This window comes from Podarcis tiliguerta, assembly GCF_965153285.1.
Source record: "Podarcis tiliguerta genome assembly, chromosome: 10".
Classification (NCBI taxonomy): Eukaryota; Metazoa; Chordata; class Lepidosauria; order Squamata; family Lacertidae; genus Podarcis; species Podarcis tiliguerta.
This window is the reverse complement of record NC_139543.1, coordinates 47413616-47434157: the sequence shown is the minus strand read 5'-3', so window position 1 is coordinate 47434157 and position 20542 is coordinate 47413616. Positions and strand designations below refer to the sequence as shown.

At 41.3% G+C, this 20542-nt stretch overlaps 1 protein-coding gene and 1 long non-coding RNA gene across 10 annotated transcripts in view; one reads left to right on the top strand and one right to left on the bottom strand.

Annotated features, from left to right (window-relative positions):
• The window catches only part of MYH9 (myosin heavy chain 9), an 84298-nt gene that overhangs the window by 12040 nt on the left and 51716 nt on the right, over positions 1–20542 (bottom strand). For all 8 annotated transcript variants that reach the window (XM_083400717.1, XM_083400715.1, XM_083400714.1 and 5 more), the window contains 18 exons: positions 19731–19874; positions 17250–17345; positions 15480–15598; positions 14459–14611; positions 12775–12948; positions 12111–12284; positions 11439–11553; positions 8987–9180; positions 7950–8071; positions 7443–7512; positions 6685–6845; positions 5937–6045; positions 5548–5679; positions 4738–4944; positions 4360–4497; positions 1934–2057; positions 1020–1191; positions 174–386 (listed from right to left, as the gene is read on the bottom strand). In XM_083400717.1, coding sequence (XP_083256843.1) covers positions 174–386; positions 1020–1191; positions 1934–2057; positions 4360–4497; positions 4738–4944; positions 5548–5679; positions 5937–6045; positions 6685–6845; positions 7443–7512; positions 7950–8071; positions 8987–9180; positions 11439–11553; positions 12111–12284; positions 12775–12948; positions 14459–14611; positions 15480–15598; positions 17250–17345; positions 19731–19874 — 2617 coding nt within the window. The remainder of the gene's footprint in view (positions 1–173; positions 387–1019; positions 1192–1933; positions 2058–4359; positions 4498–4737; positions 4945–5547; positions 5680–5936; positions 6046–6684; positions 6846–7442; positions 7513–7949; positions 8072–8986; positions 9181–11438; positions 11554–12110; positions 12285–12774; positions 12949–14458; positions 14612–15479; positions 15599–17249; positions 17346–19730; positions 19875–20542) is intronic.
• LOC310658636 lies at positions 371–17243 on the top strand. Of its 2 annotated transcripts, none has more exons than XR_014502391.1 (4): positions 371–499; positions 3274–3378; positions 8729–8856; positions 16164–17243. It is a non-coding gene; the product is annotated as an uncharacterized lncRNA (long non-coding RNA). The 2 variants fall into 2 exon arrangements; XR_014502392.1 differs by lacking the exon at positions 16164–17243 and adding an exon at positions 9224–11429.

Here is a 20542-nt window from a genome sequence, read left to right as displayed (position 1 = left end):
TATTTGTGGAGCTACTAAAGTACAAATTGAAAGGAACAACATGGCATAGGAAGAATAAGTTTTGGAACAAGTGCCACTGGAAGTGTAAAGCCTGCTGAACCCACTATTCCCCTCTATATTTTGAAGAGGTGGAATTGGTCTGAGCAGTATCAAACAACAAATGTTGCAATTACCTGAGTTCCTGCTGTGCTGCAGTCGAGTCCAGTGTGTCCTCTAGTTCTGTCTTGAGAGCCTCAAGCTCCTCACCAAGATCCCGCTTCTGTTTCTCTGCTTTGTTCCTGGCAGCCCGCTCAGACTCCAGGTCTTCCTGCAACTCTGTTATCTGAGACTCCAGTTCACGGATCTTCTTCAGAGCCATGTTCTTCTGAGCAGCCTCCTCTTCCACCCTACACAAGACAGAGACATACTACACCAATGATTTCTGCTTCAATGACCATAAACAGCCATCTTATCTACAGGAAAGTTACTAATGCTGTGATTCTACACACTTAAGTTGAAAGTAAGTCCCAGCGAATGCAGAAACAGGTTAGGGATGCACCGCAACAGAAGTTAGTGTTGAATGCTAACCTGACAACACATCAATGCTCTGGCCTTGTTATAACCATAGTTGGCTTGTACTAGAAATGCTTCGTTTCAGCCTCCAACACAAAATAGAAGGTCAATAGTAAGTTGGAGAGGTTGAAGTGGGAGACTGCAGCTTAATTTATGGCACAGAACTTCTATGGTCCACAGCACAAGCCAACTATTTACTTTTATTGCTGCCTCCTGATCTTATCAAGCCATGTAGACCAGTAATTTCTGCAACAGATCCCATTTAAAAATTAATTTCCTACCAACACAACATTTACAGTTGCATGAAACAGGGTTACCAGCTAGAAGTCTTAGAGACTTAAACTGAGGCCATTCGTTCTAAAACGATTTAGGGAAATCTCAGGATTCTAGCTAAAAGAACACAAAGGAAAATTTATTGCTTTTCCTAATTTCCAAGTAGACATTTAATTCCATGACCAAGGCCTTACCTAGCTAAAGCTGCTTGCAGCTCTTCCTCTTTTTTTGCCAGCTGCATTTTGAGCTCTGCTATTTGAGCATGAAGTTCAGCTATTTGGTCATGAAGATCTGTAGAGTCTCCCTCTAGCTTCCTACGGGTCTTCTCCAACTCTTGCCGTTGCTTTTCTTCTCGGCGCAACCGTTCTGATGGAGAGAATAGAGCTGGGTCAATGGTTCATCTTGGCTCTTATAGCCCTAAGCAATACTTCATGTGAAGAGCCAGAGTGCCAGAACTTGCATCCAAACATGTCAACAATTATGGGCCACAGTAACAGCTCCCAGTTCAGGTACCCATGTCAAAGAGTGAGTTTGACGGTATTGCCCTTCAAACGCCTCAGTGTTCATTCAATCCCCCCCCCCCCCATAAGACTGTCCAGTTAAGGCAGACAGTACTATTTCCAGCTGTGGAAAACCACCACAGGCATTCTGAGCACAGTGCTGAAAATGCCCTCAGTCTTTTTTTTCCTTTTTTTTAAAAGTCAAATTAAGCAACAACATTTATGCCAGCTTTATTAGCAATGCCACAAACTTATCTTTTAAAGTCAGTAGTAGAAGCAGCACAAACCCCAGTATTCCGGTATCACCGAATACACAAGAGCAGAGATATTCCCACAGCAGGAGGCGAAATGGAACCAGCTGCTCTTCTCCATTGGTCTGTTTTAGAGGTTTGTTTTTGTACAAACTAAAGCTAAGCTGCCAGTGTGTAACCTTCAGCCACCCATACACTGAATGGTTCTATTAAACTGATCAATACCTGTCCTACAAACCCAGTGGTATTAACCCATTAAAAGCCAACATAGTCAGAAATGTACAATATGCTGTGCAGAGAGAGATGCTGATGGAGGAAAAGCTGATTAAAGCCACATTCTCTTAGGCCCTTCCCTACCTTCCAGCTCTGTAATCATAGTCTCGTGCTTGTTCTTGAGTTTAGCTAAACTCTTTGACTTCTCCTCTTCCTCAGTTAAGTTACTGGTGAATTCTGCAATCCTTTCTTCCAGTAATTTCTTTTCCTGGGGGAAACAAGGTATGAGTTGTATTGAAGGAACAGTTGAGAATACCTGCAGCCAGTTGAGAATACCTTAACATCCCTTTGCAATGCTTTTGATTTTTCATTAGAAAGCAAATACCCTGGAAGTGTCACAAGGGTTGAAGATCACCCAAACACAGTGGAATAGGTACCAATACTACTCAGGCTCCACATTTTATTAAAAGACAGAAGTGTTTAGTTTTGATGCAAACAGCCTAATGTTCTCTCAGAAGCAAGTGGGCATTTGTTTTTTTTTGTGTGTGTTTTTTTTATAATATTTTTATTCAGACTTTTGCATAGAAAAACAAGAAAAGAAAAATACAAAAATACAAAAAGAAAAAGAAAAACAGATAAAAACAATTCCATTTTCATAGTATTTCTTGCATTTGCTTATTTCCCAGACTTCCCCACACCTCCCCTCGCTGTATTCCAGTTCAAATGTTTAATCAGCAAATCCCTTCCCTCTATCTTATCTTAATCTTTATCTTAATATCTTAATGTATTAAACCTTTAGTTTTGCATCTTTTAACCTTCAAATTTTCCATACTCCTTCACCGCATTATTACTAATAACCTTTTAACCTCATCCGATGTCATTCTAACATTCATTAATTTTATAATATTTCTGTAAATAGTCTTTAAATTTCTTCCAATCTTCTTCCACCGTCTCTTCTCCCTGGTCTCTGATTCTGCCAGTCAGAAGCAAGTGGGCATTTGATAGCCCAACTCTCACTCAGCACTGGAGTGCTGCAATCTAGTTTGTGTTCAATTTAGGCATTCACTACTCATGGGCCTGGAGTAGTGTTGAAGGAGCAGGGCTAGCCTTGGCCATTCCCACTGACTCCTCCATGTGTGTGGAGGCTTGAACAGAGATACAGCTTGTTTGGATCAGGAATCCTGTACTGCTCTAACAGCCGCAAGAATGAACTTTTAAGAGAGCTCAACTGTTTGGCCCACCTACTTCCCCAGGAAGATTACTAGATACCTCTTGACTATATGATAAAGATTTATATGCTGCTCATGGTGTCTCTGCTTCCCCAGGTCTCTCAACCCCCCCCCCCCCCAACAGGGCATGGGACAGAAAGCACGTACATACATATTTGCTGGATAAAATAAATGAGTCTTGAAAAGCACTTAGAAATGAAGTATTATGTTGGAAGAGTGATGCTTTCCCCTACTTCCTCTATGTACTTTTCACAGGACAAAATGTAACCATCCTCACCACCTCATTACCAAGGGTCGAGTGAAAGCAGGGTAGCAAGAGGTTTCATGGACACCAAAGGAAGACCTAAAGGGTGCCATATGGTAAGGCCATACTAGTGTAATAAGCAGATTCTAGTTTTTAAAATTTGTTTTGTTCAAAAATAGATCTGGGTTTGCCATGATCACCCCTTTTCTAATTTCTTTCCTTCTAGCTCGTGAATGGAGGAAAAAGATCATAACCCTTAGCATTATAGCCACACTAATGTTAAGGTTAATTTCACTCCAGCAAACCAAGAGAAAACATTACTTAAAATGAAAATAAAACTAAAGAGTGCAAAGTGAGCCATTTGCAAAGATTAGATAACTATGCCCTGGTTGAGGGAAGAGGCAGCTCCTTATGTGCTCTCTAGTTTTAAAGGAATTGTTAGTACTTTTCAACCACTAATGTTGATCCATTTTTTTCTACTAAGTAGTTCTGCCTTGCTTTTTCAGCCAAGGTACAGTTATTCAGATATTCTATGTATTCCTGGGCTCATGCAAACTGCAGCAAAAAATCTGATTAATTTGCAAAGGGCTGGTGTGTGGGTGGTCCTGCTGTTCAGCACAGGGGCTGAATTAAAATAGTACTTTGACTCTTCCAGTCCTTTGACAGAGTTCTTCTAGAACAGACTTGCTAAAATTAAAAAATCCTTTTACTGGAACCAGTACAACAATATGTTATTTTCTATCCAAATTAGAACATTCCGATTCGGACACAGCTATGATTTCTTAATAGCTTGCTCACGAAAACTCGGCTGCAACTCTAGATGAAGCTGGGAGTGCCAGGGGTGAGGGGAAATCCCAGGTTGCATGAACTCCTTCAGAAAAGTGATATGAAGATGGTATCTGTCCAGTAGGCCAATGAAATTGCACATGGATAGAATATCAGCTCCTTCATGCAAAGTATATCTTTAGTAATCTCTGTCAGGTGGCACCAACATGCCAAAGAAAGCCAATAACAAGAGCACCTCAGTTCTCATGGATGCTGTCTATATTTCCTTCCTCCTATCATCCCACTACATGGGAGCTCTGTTTCTGCTTTACCTTAGCCAGTTTGCAGTTCTGATCTTCAAAAACTATCAGATCTTCCTCCAGCTTCTTCAATTTTGCTTCAGTGGTCACTTTCTCCAGCTGTAACTTTTGTCTGGCACTTTCCTCTTCCTCCAATTGCTCTTCAAGTTCCTGTACAAGGGAATATATGCATTTATTAGCTAGATAAACATTGGACCGCTTACCATACTTTTAAAATGGTCACGAGGCCATACATTGGTCTATGCATATCAACAGCTAGTCATGAGATGAGCAAGCAAACATGATCCCAGGGTTTACCTGAAGCAGCATCATTTTCTACACTTCCTACTGAGACACCACTATATACCAAGGATTGTAACAGCTGCTGAGTGTTAAATTATAGCCCATTACCTGAATGTTCTGCTGCATTTTCTTTTTCTCAGCTTGCAGATGCTGGCACCGCTCCTCCTCTTCCTCCACTCTTGCCTCCAAGTCATGACAGATCTCCTCTAGCTCCTGTTTCTTTGTTTGCAGGCGAGCTCTGATCTCTTCAGCCTCAGCACAGAGTTCAATTTCTGCTTGCAACTGCTCTTGCAGCTGCATCTTCTCTGACATGAGCTGCACAAAACAAAGACATCTCTTAAGTCAACCTGAGGCTTCTGTTATTTTACTAAAGATGGAATCAGCTATTTTTTAAAAACCTGCTGCATTTTATTCACACAATGGTGCATTGAAAAAGAAGTGGAAGTCTGTGCAGGATATTACACTACACTACATTTTGAATTAAAAGCTTTATGCAATTCCTTCTCTATCAGACACGAAGTTCAGATTCAAACCTGATTACACCTTTGTACATTGTTAGCAGGATGGCCCGGAGGGTCCAAGGCCCATTTTGTGTGCCAGGGCCTGTATTTCCTGCCCCCTTCCACCCCATTCTTTAAACTTATTAAAAAATAATAACAACTTGCTTACAGCACAATGCTGGTGAGACCTTATGCCACCCACTATTATAATTTGTCTAGAGGCAGCTATACATATAAATTAGCATATATGCATTCTGCCATGGGCCTGTGCCCAAGCTCTTTAGCTTGTGCCCCCAATGTGCAGTGTGCTTCAAAGAGCCATTCACTTACAAAACACTATTCAAGATCAGCTATGACGACTACATGACTTTCAAGCATATATATGTAACCAAGGAGCTGATTGGCCACATCTATTCACCTGTGACTGGAGATTTTCCATTTCAGACACTCTGTTTTCTGCAGCCAGCTGTCTTTCCTTGACTTTGACCAACTCTTCTTCTTTGGCCAGCATCTCCTCCTCCTGCCTGCTCACCTGCAGCAAAGGCTTCACCTGCGGGGAATCAATTGGAGCACAAGTTACCCACGCTTATCAGCCAGTTGCAGAACACTTGCTTTGTCTTGCACAGAGTTTCAGAGCCCTGGTGTCCCTCCCAATGGCCAACAAAGTCCATTGGAAGGAGGGCCAATCCTAAGTATGCAACACAGGACATGGAACTGGAGACAGTGCCTTTAAGGGAGAGGATGACATGCTCTTATTTGGCTCTGAAGCCTAACTTCCTATCACTGAATCCTTCCTCCGATTAGTACCTTTGTAAACAACCTCCACCATTGCCAGTTGCGAAGCTTCAAGTAGGCAGCACAATTCCTCTGGAGTACCTTCATTGCTGTTAGTTGCTGCTGGCGCTTGGCAAAAGCCCTATAATGGGAAGAGGTGGGGAAAGCAGAGGGTCAGATGAAAGCTAGATACCCTACTTACAAAGCCACATTAAAATATTTCATTTGCTTTTCCCACTATAACATGCCTTTCCCATTCAAACGTTATGTTTGCTTTCTTTTGTTTGTCTTTTACCACTATTTGTGTGAACATTTTTTTTTTGGGGGGGGGGGGGGACGACAACTCAATCACCAGTCACTCCGTATTTCCCATTTCAATCTAGTTCTATCCTGCTGGGTTCATACCACATAGTGGAACAAATGCCACCAGCACTTTTTCATAATATAATTTTGATGCTTTATTCTTGTATTTGTACAAATTGTGATGAAAGTTCCAGAGCCAATTCATTCTTAAGAGTGTGGTAACATTTTACTTTGATTCAAATGTAAGCTTTACAGTAAGGAGGGAACTTCAGAAAGCTCAGCATCCTGGAATTTAGATATTCCATCTTGTGTGTACCTTGGAAGTAATCTCTCAAGCTTTCCTGAATTGTTAGAAAATCATGACCTAGGCCAAATGGCGTTTTTCAAAGTTATCTAGAATTCAGAATGCCAGTAATTTATTACCAACTGGATGCAGATGTTAGCTAACAAGAAGGATTATACATTACTTTCAACATACTTTCTAGCCAAGTAGCCTCTACAACACGCTTGGAACCCAATAATGACATCTGTGATTTTCAAATCTCTTTCTTCTTCAAGGTGGGCAAGGACACCTGCTCGGAAAAACACTTTGCTCTGTCCAATTCGGTAAAGGTTTGGATCCAGCTCCAAGGCTTTGATCTAAATGGCAATGAGAAGAAAATATTTATCATTGACTAATGAAGAGAATGCATTGCGGTGTATTTCTTCACACAATAACTGTTCCATGGTGACTTAATGCCACTGAAGAAAATAAAAGAGACCTGAGCTTTCCTGCTGAGATGCTCATACAAAGAGTAATCCAAGGCTGTAATCCTAATTCCTACTACCAGGGAGTAATGCCCACGTAATTCAACAGGACTTGCTCCTGACACGGCATGGTTATGATTGCACTGTAAGTGCATCTTTAAAATGTATGTGGTTTAGGAGTTGCAGCCACCAGTGATTGTTGAAGAGCATGCCCTGAAACATACTCCTCCTTATGAATGAAAAACCCATCAGGAGGTAATTTGGAATTCAGATGCATGCCAGTTCCATCTTGAAATTGCAACAACTTAAGAACACTGCTCCACAGTAATGATTCATTAGTGATAAGCCAAGGTCCAGCAGGTCATCAATAGAAGCACACTTTTCATAAGAACACTAAATATGAATTATTTAGAAACATCTACCTAATGGATTGTATATTGCTCCCTTAATCCCTTCTTACGTTATCAGCAACAGGAGCAGAGGACTTACCATCAGAACACAGGCTTGCTTTCCATCCATGAACCCTTTGGGAATGGCATTTGGAGTCAGGATCTCATATCTAAAAGGAAAAATGGTACCATTATATCACTAGCTCATATTTGTTTGAATATTTGGCTAGTTTTTTATGAAGCACATGTAAACTCAACGTAACAACCACTATTGTCAAGAAGGGTACCCAGTCAAGTCTCAACACACTTAGCAGCAATGCAACTGAAGATCTCTCTGGGGTGTTACCTGATAACACAGACTAAAAGAGTTGCGAAAGTGGTCCTCGAAGCAAGCCCCTGGCCTGCTAGCACCATATAACTACTGAGTGGGCCTCTGACACTGCTTGAGGCTGACCAGGGGCTTTAAAAGGCCGCCTATGAAGAATAGACTGCTAGCTGGCAAGACAATTCTCTTTACAAACTACATGCAGAGTCCTCTGACAACCTACGAGCACTTCACATAATGCATTCAATACCATGCAGAGTAAAGCCAATGCCTCAGTTTTACCTTTGTCTGAACTCCTGGAAGACAACTCTGTTGGGAAAGCCTTGCCTGCAAATACGGATTCCCTCCAGTACTCCATTGCAACGAAGCTGATCCAGAACTAGATGTGGATCCAGTTTTCCAGCCTGTGAAGAAAAGACACGTTCTTATTATAGGACATGAGGCAGATGCTTGTGGATTCCCTGGTGGTAGTCAACAGGAGCATTTCTAGCAGCTTATATTGCACCCCTCCAAGAGAAGTCCTAGTCACAATCATGCTTCAACATGCCTTGCAGGCCTTTTCCCATCTGGCCTGGAAGGTTGGGGCCCTGAATAACTCCAGCTACAAAAGCTGAGGCGACTTAACAGACTCTTGGGCTGGGGTGTTGTTTGTTTGGCGATGGGTTGTTGCTGATGGGTTTTTGTATATTTTAGATCTTGAGGTTTGTGTGGAAATTGTTTAGTTTGGTTGTGTATTTTCGAAATCTTATTTATTCATTACGATTACTTTCGTTTTGTTGCAGCTATTTTCCCCCCATGTTGCAAGTTGTCTTGTCCTATTGTGCAAGCAGAAGGCTACACATGCAGTGTTGGATTCCAGGCTGTATGTTTTGTTTATTGTAAGCCAGCCAGCGAACAACAAACACTGTTCCTGTATTTTTTTATGGGGGGGGGGGAGAGTTCGTTTCTCAACCCCTACTCCCACTGCAAGTCACTAAGGATGTTCTTTAAAATGGAAAGTTAGGGCATAATTAAATACTTCACTATTTTAGTACTAAGTAAATGCCATTATTTCTCATTAGGTCTGCAAAGATCTTTCCAAGTGCAATGAAAAGGTGCCTTCTAATAGTCATATAGTGAGTAAACACAGCATATCTCGCAAAGGATTAACAACAAGAAAAAATCCAAGCTAAAGCAGCCACATACAAAGGCAGGGATACAGCTGTTTTTTTCCTCATTATCCCCTACCCCTAATACAGGGAAGAGTGGCAATCTATATTAATCTTCAAGTCACTTTTGAAATGTGAGTATAGTACAATGCTTCTTTTTATATGCATTACCTTCTTCTCATGGTTGGGGATGATGCAACGGACAAAGTTGGGGTTGGTGTTCCTCAGGGTAGCCATCAGCTTGGCCAGTTGCTCCTTGTACAGCTGTCCTACTGTTCGGAACATGCCCTTCCTGGTCTTAAAGGCCCCAGGCAATGCTGTGTCTGACATGCCAGCCACCTGATCCAGCCCAACTATGCGATCAACTAGAGGAAAGACACCAGATTGTTAATATTTACCCCTAAACAGCTTTGGTGAGAGAATGCCTAACATATCTGGATACAACAAGGATAAAAGGAGTTTGCAGGATCCATTTGCTTCACTCCTCTACAGATGTGGAGGACCAAATCATTTGTATTGGGCAAAAACAAGGAGGGAAGAAAGCAGCCAACTATTAAAACTAAGATCCATCTCATGCCTGAGAGATTTTAAAGTGCAATTTTATGCCAAGGTCTAGGAGTAAAGTAGAACTGGCACAATGGGTTTGATTTAGACAAAACATCCTCTCTCATGCTTGATGTAACCAAAAAGGAAAATCACTTCTCACAATGCTAGCCCCTACAGACTCAATATTTTCCGATGAATGCAACCAATTCAAGTAATGGAATTATGTAAGACAAAGTTATAGCAGTCAACAGTCAAGCCAAGACTGCACTTGGGAATTTCTTACAGGGTTCCTGCTGTAAAATTTAAAATATTTGATCAGACCTGGTGTAGAGAATCAGATGTGATTTAAAAATCCATTTTCTAGTACCAGACAACATCTGTAAGCTAAACATATTAACAAGATTCATTTCTCCTTCTCACTCTGATAAGGAGTCTCTCCCTGGTATATCCCATGGGTCATAAATGATAGAATTTATGAAATCACTGCCCAGTGTGCCATATTATAATGTGCGTGTGTTTTAGCTGGAACAACTTGTCTCACTGGACACAAGGAGGCAGTTTAGTATTAGAATGTCCCTCAGTGCTAAAAGCAACTAAGCCTTTTGTTCAATTCTTTTATTTACCAGTTCGCCATGTGCCATAAAAGAAATAAATTATGTAAGATGATTAACCCCTCTCTTAATATTACTACAATGGACAAAAGATAGTTCAACCAAAATTAGTCATTCTAATCATCAGAATGAGCCTAATGGGATAGATCAGGTTTTTAAAAAATGCAATCCACCAAACCACTGAATTGTGCACTCAAGTCAGCCACTGCTTCATAGCTCAATGAGCATGTGGCTGTCAAAAGCTCTTTCTCCCCTAAAAAAGTAAGAAAAGACTCAAAGGAAGACCTTTAATACGTCAAAAAAGAGGACTGCATTAGAGACTGAAAGACAAGATCATTACTAAGGGATAATGTACTTGTGCTTAAAATTATGATGCCTCACCCCCCTCAAAAAAACCAACAACAGTAGAGTCAAGACTGGTATAGAAACAAGTTGTGTTACTGAATGGAATCTTAAGAAAAGTATTCATAAAGTTGACTGGCAACTTCTCTTAAAGTTGATGGCTAAACATCAGCAATCTGTACTGAGGCAGCAAAATATGTAATTTCTCTGAACAGAAACTTCATCCAGGGTGATTAGCTGCATCCTTTGGATCAGTAACATTAATAGTTCTAACTTTAGCCACTGGAGAACCTAATTACTGCTCCTCATACACAAAAATATTCAGGTTAGAGCCACATATGGTCATCACTCCATATGGCACCACTAGCAATAAAATAATTTATACAGTAATTTTAGATAGTTATTTGTATGAATCACTAAAGCAGTACCATCCATGTATTTTGTGTTGCTGTGCCTGTGTGATCACACCTTGTTAACAAGATCAGTTATTTTTCCAAGCCCAAGAGGGTCTACTAGCAAAAAAGCAGAGGGACTGAATGAGACAGACAAGCAGGAATGGCAAAGGGGCAGATAAGATTTATTGGAAGCATTTCTTGCATGGCTCTAGAAGGAATCACACACGACACGACACCCGGGGTTTCTCAGTCACCTGGTTCTAGATGAAGAATAGGAAAGTGTTGATAGAAATAGGCTCTCTGAACGTTCTGCATCTCTGCAACAGAGACGTCAAAGAAAAACCCAAGAAAAGAGATAGTAACAGTGAGAGTCAAAGCAGATAATCCAGAGTGCAAGATACCTAATGGCACTGGAATAAGCAAAGAAATCCTTAGAGGCAATGTTTGGTTTCATCTCATTACATCCCATATTTGGATGCGGTAGAGTACAAGGAACATTGGTTTGAATGTTATTCTGGAATGCTGCCTGCCCCTGACAGTTTGACCCTTTTCCAATCTCTCCTCAGTTCAGCAACAGGAGGAGGATAGTATTCAGAATAAAGCATACACAAGTTTTGGATCACACTGATCACTGACATTTTAAGGGAGTAGAAAGCCCCTATATATAAAGTGCTTGAAGATATTGGATAAGCACTCTAAGAAAAATCTGCAAGAAATCTGGTTACATACCATCTTTCCACAGTTCAGAAACAAATTTATCAGAGGACTGGTGTAGCAGAGTAGCAATGTTGTCATTAAGGGGATCCATGTTCTTCATCAGCCACTCATCAGCTTTGTAGTCAACCTAGAGAAGAAATTAATTCATTAATATTAGCTACAAAAGATTAACCTTGCCTCAGTATTGAGGAAAAAGAGGCAAAACTATGATTGCCACACTCTTGAAATGGAACATGATTCTAGAAATACTGTACTAAGTGGTGAAGCTTAATTATAGTTTATTGTATGATTTAACTCAGAGTAGATCACATAAGTCAATGGGCTTCAAGTCATGACAAACTTAAGATACTGATCTCAGTGGGTCTATTCCAGCTATGACTTAGTTGGATACCACCAATGTGAATTATCCAGAGCACCTCAGACGTGCTAGTCAACAAGTGCTTAATCTTCCACTGTAAGGAGAAGAACGGAAAGGCCGGATCCGCAACAGTTAATGTGCCTTGCCATTAAATGGAAAGCTGTAGACCTTTATGGGAGCACACTGCTTCCTTTCCTAATGTGGAACTTGATCACTACATAGCTTTCACTAGCCTAAAACAAACCCTCAAATCAGCAGGACCTAAATTGTCCACAGTTCAGTAGCACCTCTTTGCTTTTCTTTCTACTACAAATACAAGGGCTTACCTTGCCAGCATAGTGCATAATGCAGAAATCAGCTTTGTCTTTTAGCTGCTTTGGCTTCTGAAACTTGGGATGAGTGCCTTGCTCCTGCACCACCTTTTCCACAAAGCTTTTATCAGTAGCTTTGGGGAACCAGCATTCTTCATCCAGTAGGGCCAAGATGCCAGGAGGTCCAGCCTGTGTTAAAAAAAGAAAGCAGGTGGAAATCAGCACTGCTATAAAGATTCATGGTTTTGAACAAGAAAAGCGCACAAAATGAAATCTATCAATTGCTATTAGCAAAGCAGCTTTCCAGATTGGCCATAAGCAGTCTCTAAACTATCCCATTTCTTGCTCCTTTTATATGCCACTTTTGAATTCTACATTTAAATGAGTTTTTGCCAGTTTATTCAAATTAAATTTATTATCTTTTAATTGTAACCTAGTGCCTTCCACCATGGAATCCAAGGCTGCTTACATGCTGTTCCCCGGCAGTTTCATACCTAGGAACTAACCACATTCAACTACCTCCGCTGCAGCAAAGTGGTGGCCTCATAAGCTCATAGGCCACACTTATGTAGATAAATTCAGCTTCTTAGCATAAATCAAGAGGTTTGTGCATACGGGCCTTAAGCTCACCGCAATAACTGTTCTGTACTACCCAGGACACGATGCATGAGTCACTCACCGGTTTTTCTATAAGATCAATGCAGGGCTGCAGATCCAGGCCAAAGTCAATGAAGTTCCATTCTATGCCCTCACGCTGGTATTCTTCTTGCTCCAGGATGAACATGGTGTGGTTGAAGAGCTGTTGCAGCTTCTCATTCGTGTAGTTAATGCACAGTTGTTCAAATGAGTTCAGCTAATTCCAGAAAAATAGAACAACACAGGTCTAGGTGAATGCTGCCCACCAAACGGTTACCTACGAGTATCCCCATTTCTGAACCAACATTCAACTACAGTTTCTCCACTGCCTTATTTACTGAGATGAAGAAGGCATCTTGTTAGATGCTTAGCAGCACTCATTTGAGCATCAATTCTAAACTTGGAGCAGCAGACATCTGCTCTCCACTTAGCAGCAATCCTGCATGCCAATTCTTACTTTACTGAAAGAAAGAGTATTTGACAGCAAACATTATATTAAGGTTATTTATTTTGTTCCAAAATCATTTTTAAACACAGTCATTTTGGATTTTTCAGGCATACCAAGACCATAATATTACATCTAACACTGAAAAACTAGGATCGGACCCTAAGTTTGCTCATGTTGGCTGAAGTGTCCCCTGAGGGAAGTTGCACTCATAATGCTCCCACCAGTAGATGGGGGAAACGAGATTTGCCAATTCCCATCCCATACCCCTCCCATACCCAAGAATCTCCTGAGCAGTCTGCTGATTCTGCAGAGAGGAGGAGGCGTGTTCTGCTATCTACATATTCTGCTCCTGCACCACAAATCAAAGTGAGTCGGTCAGTGAGAGAGACAGTGAGTCAGTCAGCGAGTGAGTCAGTCAGGGAGAGAAAAAGACTGAGTGTTATCTCTGTGTAGATAAGGTCGCTGCAGAAAGCAGCTGTAACGCTCAGTGCACTCTAGCATCTCCATTTGTATATAGTTTGTATAGTACAGTAGCTGTTAGTGAATAAAAGAAGATATTCTTCAGCGCTGTCGTCTGAGTGATTTATGCTCTGCTATACTCTGCTGTGCACGGCTGTCTTCTGGAAGTGAGTTCGGTGCTCACAGCTCTGAGTTGTGAGTCCACAGCACTTAGACCTGTTCCTGTTGAAAAGGTGGTCTCTGGAAGTGCTACCCAGCTCGCCTAGCCCAGTCGGGGCTGAAGTGGATGAGTCCAGTTGGTGGCACTGGCTCAAGGGCGATGCTGACAGCACCCCCTTTCCCCGCTGGTCTACAGGGTTGGGGGGGACCTCTGGGGTACAATAAGATACAGTGCAGGGAGGGGGGTGATCAGCAAAAACTGCCTGTTCCTCTTTCTGCTAGAGGGATGCTCTGCTGGATCTTGGTCCAGTCCATGGAAGGAGACCTTCCATTTGTGGAAGCCTAGTTAAGATCCAAGCCACAATCTTTCAGAAAAGGAGCTTACACTGGACTTTAAGAATGTCTCTAGCGTCTCTTCAAAAGAATTCTATTTTGTTCCTACATGCTGCCTGGGGTCACTGAAAAATTATGTGATACGAGTACACTATGGTCCAGTACATCAAAGGTGGGCTCCCTTGCATTCCTTCCTGGTTGAGCCCTGGGATGAAACTGGAAGAACCACAGTTCAAGTGGAGGTTCTTAGTTGACATCCCTCCTTGAGCAACACTAACATCCAAACACAGTATGTTGGAATTTAAAAGTGCGGCTGCCCTTTACTTACCTCAAAGATTTCAAAGCCAGCAATGTCAAGGATTCCTATGAAAGATGCTCCTTGTCTCTTTGTCTTATCCAGTGCCTTGTTGATACGCATCACCAGCCAACGAAACATGCGCTCATAAGTGGCTTTAGCCAGAGCCTCAATGGCAAAGTCAGCCTTAAAAAAGGGGGTAGAAGTCACATGTACAACCCAAACCAGATGGCAAAAAAACGCTATCACAATTGTTAAATTTAAGGTTGCAGTGCCTGAATCATTAGGAGCCCCATCAATTGTCAGAAAGTTAAATCTTTCGTAAATACTCGCCTCTACAAAACAACATGCAAGCGTCAGCCAATGCTACAGGGCTGGTACTACCATATAAAAGCCTGAAGCAAGAAGAGAGGCAACTCAGTTCAGGAGAAATTCCCTCTGGCCTGATGGATGCCAACAGTGAGATCATGGCTTTTTTTACTTTTCAGAACATCATCTTCTTGAATCAACTAAATTATGCAAAGATAATCTGCAAATATTCTTATCTTACTTTCAAATACGGAAGTTTTTTGTAGTTTTTTTAAAGGCTTTTGGAACTTTTCAGCTTTCATCCTGTTTGTACACACCATACTTGCAGCAGCACGCATACAGAATGTTGCTGGGTGGGGTGTGGGATGTGCATGGGCGCAGGAAAGAAACATGAACACCAGAGCTTTACATTCCCAACTACTACTCTTTGCATTGTTCCAATATGGAGCTTCACAGAATGACTCTAGTTAGGACCAGTTGGGAATTCACCCTTTAAAGACTTGAAATACATTCCTATGCACCTTCAGTTGAAAGTAAGCTCCACGGCATTCAGTAGGACTTACTACAGTGAATAGGACTGCAGTCTAACTCTCAACACACAGCTCATGCTCATTTCCTTGAAAACCTATTTGACAGGTCCGTCTCTAGAACCATTTATGTGATCCACTGATCATCTGTCTACATGTCCGTGCAAAGATACTGCTTATTCTTTACTGTCTTTGTTGCAAACCTGTACAAAACATACCTGCTCTTTAGTTTGAGCCTTTTGGACGTAGTCTCGTCCCACTTTGATACGAGGGGTGAGAATTCCTCTGCTGAAGTCTGTCACATTGATACCCAGAAGGTGGGAAACTTTCTGAGCAGCTACAAGAGAGAAAGAGCAAAAGCCAAGTTTTAATATTTGTTTCTTCCATTTTACTGTGAAAATGAGTACTTTTAAGTACACTGCTCTGCAGAGTGTCACTTAAGGGAACCTAACAACTTCAAACACAGGGAAAGCTGAAACCATTGTTCTTTGTCTGCTACAGATAGAGATACAGAGGGTTGATTATTGTTTTGTGTATGCCACTCATTTGTTAGAGAAACTCTAGTTTTAGTGCATGATCTGAAGGCAAAGTATGTAGCAGCTTGCTGAAACCAGGCAGGAAAAAGTCTGGTCACTGTCTGGATGAGGAGTTCCACATTGAAAGAACAGTGAGCATTACATGTGATCATAAAATAGTTATTGGGTTTTCTAGGAAAGGATGACAACAACCCCTGCCTGTTTTTGATAGACAGACTTGCACTACCAAAGAAATATCTCCGTTACAAGCCTGCTTACCAAGGTGTAAATCAGTTTAAGTGCTAAATTCAGAGTTACTAAGAAAGGTGTGCTGATTTCTGAAGGTTTTTCAACAGCTTACACTTGGCTGCTTACAATTTCTTGCAGACTCGAGTACCTGCTGGTGGCTCCACCAATTCCATGAGCATTTATGAATGAAAGACTCCCTGATTTAGAGAACACAGCTACACTTCCCCTCACCATTTAAGGCACTTGAGTTGTAGATGGCATCAGGTCTGGCTTACTGAGTCAAGGTTTTACTGCCCCTCTGGCTTGGCATCAAATTTCTAACATTTGGTGTTCAAATGCCAGAAACCATGATCACAGGAATTTCAAAACACACAAGCATCTGTCTCAGTCAGGAGTTTCACATTTGATATTAGAGGGCAACTGTGACATTTTAACTAATTTGTTTCAGCCGTGAATTGGAAGCAGGTTCCATCCCAACCCCACTCAAGTCCTAAATGCATGCCAGCTCCCATTACACAACTGGAACTCAGTTTCTGGCTGTTCCCTCATTCACCTTCTGCCTGGCACAAGAAAATCTGTAATGCATACTTGTTCTAAAATATAGATGAGGAGAGATATTCACTCCTATAGATCAAGAATCAGTATCTAGTTTTGATGATCAACTTCCTGCAAGTGACCCAACCCCAAACCAGTCAAGTTTGTGTCACTGTAGTTAATCCCAATCATACACAGTTGCTTGCTATCTATTAATTTTGTTGCCCATGTTCAGCTTTCCTCACCTTCTCGATGCCTTGTCTACTCTCTTCCTCCTATGTCTTCCATTTCTCTTCTGCATCTTTCCATTCAGCTGCCACCAACTGACGCTGCTCCCTCACTCTTTCCCTACATTCTACACCCCTTCCTTCACTTGTCCTGCGTTCTATAATGTAATAGCAACAGGCATTACATGTGCCTATTCACGGGTGGTTGCAATTACACAGTGGATGACCCAATATTTACATGTAGATAATATGTTTGCCACCAGGAGGCAACAGCAGTTACCAAGGATATCCAGTTTACATCAAAAAGCCATCAAGGGTATTGCTGTGCTGAACACACTCACTAGAGTTCACTACAGTACATATTTCCACTCTCGTCTGACTTCATATGTGATGCCAACATTTTAAGAAGTGGGCTCTTCCACAAAGCAGCACCGACTTCCAGCCCATGGAGGAATTTATTTACCTGTATTGTCTGGCATGGAGGCTTGGTCTGTATTGCGCTCCTTCTTGAAGACAATATTGCCAAGCTGAAGAACACCCGATATCACCTTCAGCAGACCTAAAGAAAACACCCAAAAGTTACTACATGTCACTTAAGAAGCACCAGGCACAGATGAATGAACAACCAATTGTTTCATTCCCACTAGCCTTTTGGTATATCGGAGTCGCACAAATGGATCTGCAACAAAATGCTTCTGTTCACCATCCCAGTCAGCCATGGCCTCCTCCACAATACTCCACACCATTTCTCCTCTTACCCAACAGCCAGTCTTCCATGTTTTGGGAGGGTCATCCACCTTTATTTATTTTTTTATCTCAATATTTCTTGGTACTTCTACAAACCTTGGAATTGTCTAAGTCTTCCCAAACCTCCCTCTAGTACCTTTTTGGTTACACATTGTATTCATGTTAGATTTATATTCTGACCATACAGCTTACAAAACAATTACATGCGTGCCTGATCATAAATATAAGAAACAGTAATTCCTGGAAAAGGCAAGATGGCTCAAAGGACATTATTATCATCGAGCTCATGCGCCACAAAAGTCAAGGAATTTTTTTAAAAAAAAAAAATAATAATAATCTTACAACCTGTGACATTTCAGAAAATGTAGCATATTCTGCTACCAAATACCGAAAGGCATCATTATTTGGTAGCAGAATATGTAATACAAAGAGACTGACACATTTTGCCTAACAGATTTATTATGAAAGAGGAGAGTGGATGTTACTATAATTGCATTTATTAATCTTTTTTCACAAGTGACCCAAAGCAGCTTACAAAATGATACATTAGGGTCCACTCATAAAAGGTCCAGGAGGAGCACTGATATTGTATATGCAATGACATCTAACCTTTTAATCTTCCAAGCTTCTAAAGCACAAAGTGGTAGTGCTAACACTGTGTGGCAATGCCAGTACTGAAGCAGGCAGACTCCAGAGTCACCTACGATTAAGTTACCCCAAAACATTGAGTCTAATGCTGTATTGACAGATGCAGACAGTCACTAGGCCCTGTCTCCTGTGATGCCACATCTGGAGTCAAGTATGTCTTACAGGCAGGGACCTTGGTGCACTAAGGATTCTGACACTCAGGATACAGTACTACGTTACAGGAGCTGCAAATTTACTATGACCCATGCTGCTATCTCCAATCAATGAGGGCTACTTGCCTGTTCTTCATGAGTTAAGAGTCTATGGGAGGATCACAGACTTCGCCCCACACAACACAATGGGGAGAGTATCATGATTAAATATTAGCTGTGGAAAAAATGGGCCTGTAGATACTCTACTCTTTCAAAGTCAAGCATCTCATTTTAGGTTTCAGTACCCCTGCGGGGCTTGTCTATTTCTGCCTAAACATCCCAAGCTCCAAACTTCCAAGCTAAGGCAACCTATATAAGTCATTCCAAAAACACTGTACTACTGTATGTTTGCTCCATCAGATGGACCAACTTCTCCAGCTAAACAGTTACTTTTTATTCAATTTAAACAAACATGTTATAAAGAGGTTTAAACCCTTGAGCCTAAAATCAGACTTTCAAACCACCTGCCTTCCAGATGTGGGATCTTCACATGCTTAATACTGTATAGTATTTAATGCGTTCAGCAACTGAAACAGGGAAGGAGGAGCATTTTTTCACCACTCAATTATGTTGAATGGTTTATTTAAATATTAAGGTTCATTATTGTTTCACAAGATGTGTATCTCTTTAAAGGCCAGAGTAAATATCATGACCTAGTTTTACAGCTGTGAAACAGTATAGCAGGTGCTGTTAAGTTGTGTTAATTAAGCTGTGTCAGCAACTGGGTATAGTATATAAAGAGCAGCGTGTACCTCTCTCAGTACCCTGGTGAATGGGTCATACTTATAGATTGAATGTAAAAGGACTTTTTGTCTTTGTAATTAAAGCCAAACGATATATATATATACACACACACACACACACACACACACACTCCTAAATCTGTGGTCTCCCCAGCACGCTTTCTGCAGTGCAATTAATCTGCTAAATACACAACAAATTACACATCTAAAAACCTTTACACTGGATGTTCATCCACAACACAAAGCAGTAGGAGCAGCTGTTTTAACCAAGCTTGCAAATAAGGTGGAAAGAAAGCTGGGCAGCTTGAAATGTAGGCTGGCAAACTACTTGCTCGTGTGTGTGTGTGTGTGTGTGAGAGAGAGAGAGAGAGAGAGAGAGAGAGAGAGAGAGAGGGAGAGATTGTCCTTTTGAAACCTCTCTTTGCAGAAAGAGGGTACTTGCTAAAATCAACCTGAATGCAGGGAAAGGCCACTATCTAACATCCCCAGATAGGCACATGCAGATCACTAATTTAACAACTCAAAGTATCCAGGTGCTTGGGGATTTCACTGTTATTTAGCAATCTTCACCACAACCCGCTTGCACTTCTAAAGCCCTTTTTAGAAGCTTCATACCAATCTGCTCTTCATCTGGAATGCCCATGATCCTCATTGCCTCCATCGTCTCTTGAAACATGTCCTTGTCCTGCTGACCCGGGATTGTAACGTGCCCATTAGAAAGGAAGCGGTATTTGTTGTAGGGCTCCAACAGCAAGTCATCTAAAGAGGCAATAAAGTTTAAACATTAGTGCATAACTTCAGGGTAAACGTTCAGGGCAAGTAGCAAGGCTTATATGACAAGTCTGACAACTCAAATATACAACTACTCGGTATTAAGGATGTCTGCATTAGGCCTCCTATATTAAACCCTAGGCTAAGTATTCTTGCATTCCAGCAATTGCTAGATCTTCAACATTAAGCAGAAGCTTAATGTTGTTTCCATCTGAAAAGGTTACATGCATCTTTTTTCATCCCTTATCTAGAGATCTAAACACTGCCCTGCCGATAGTTATGCAACAGTAGTAAACAGGTAAGAACTATCCCGCATCCACAAAAAATGGTTAGTTGGGTTAACGTCAATTAAATGGTGTCTAACTTCAATAACCCATTTGGTACAACACTTACGGAAAGCAGCAGAACCAGCTTACTTATAAAAACAGTAACTCCCTGTTGCCTATATTCTCACCCGTAAATCATTTGCAGGGCAATTACTTGCTGCAAGTTCAGTAAATTCTTTTGCAGTATTCTAAGAGTGCTGTTAACACTCCTAATTTGATGTTTCCCATGTCCTTAATTAACTCAGTACAGCCTTCAGATAAGGAAATGTTGACATTGGTTGAGACTGACAAAGCTAGATCAGTCTTGGGGGAACAAAGACTATAAAAGAG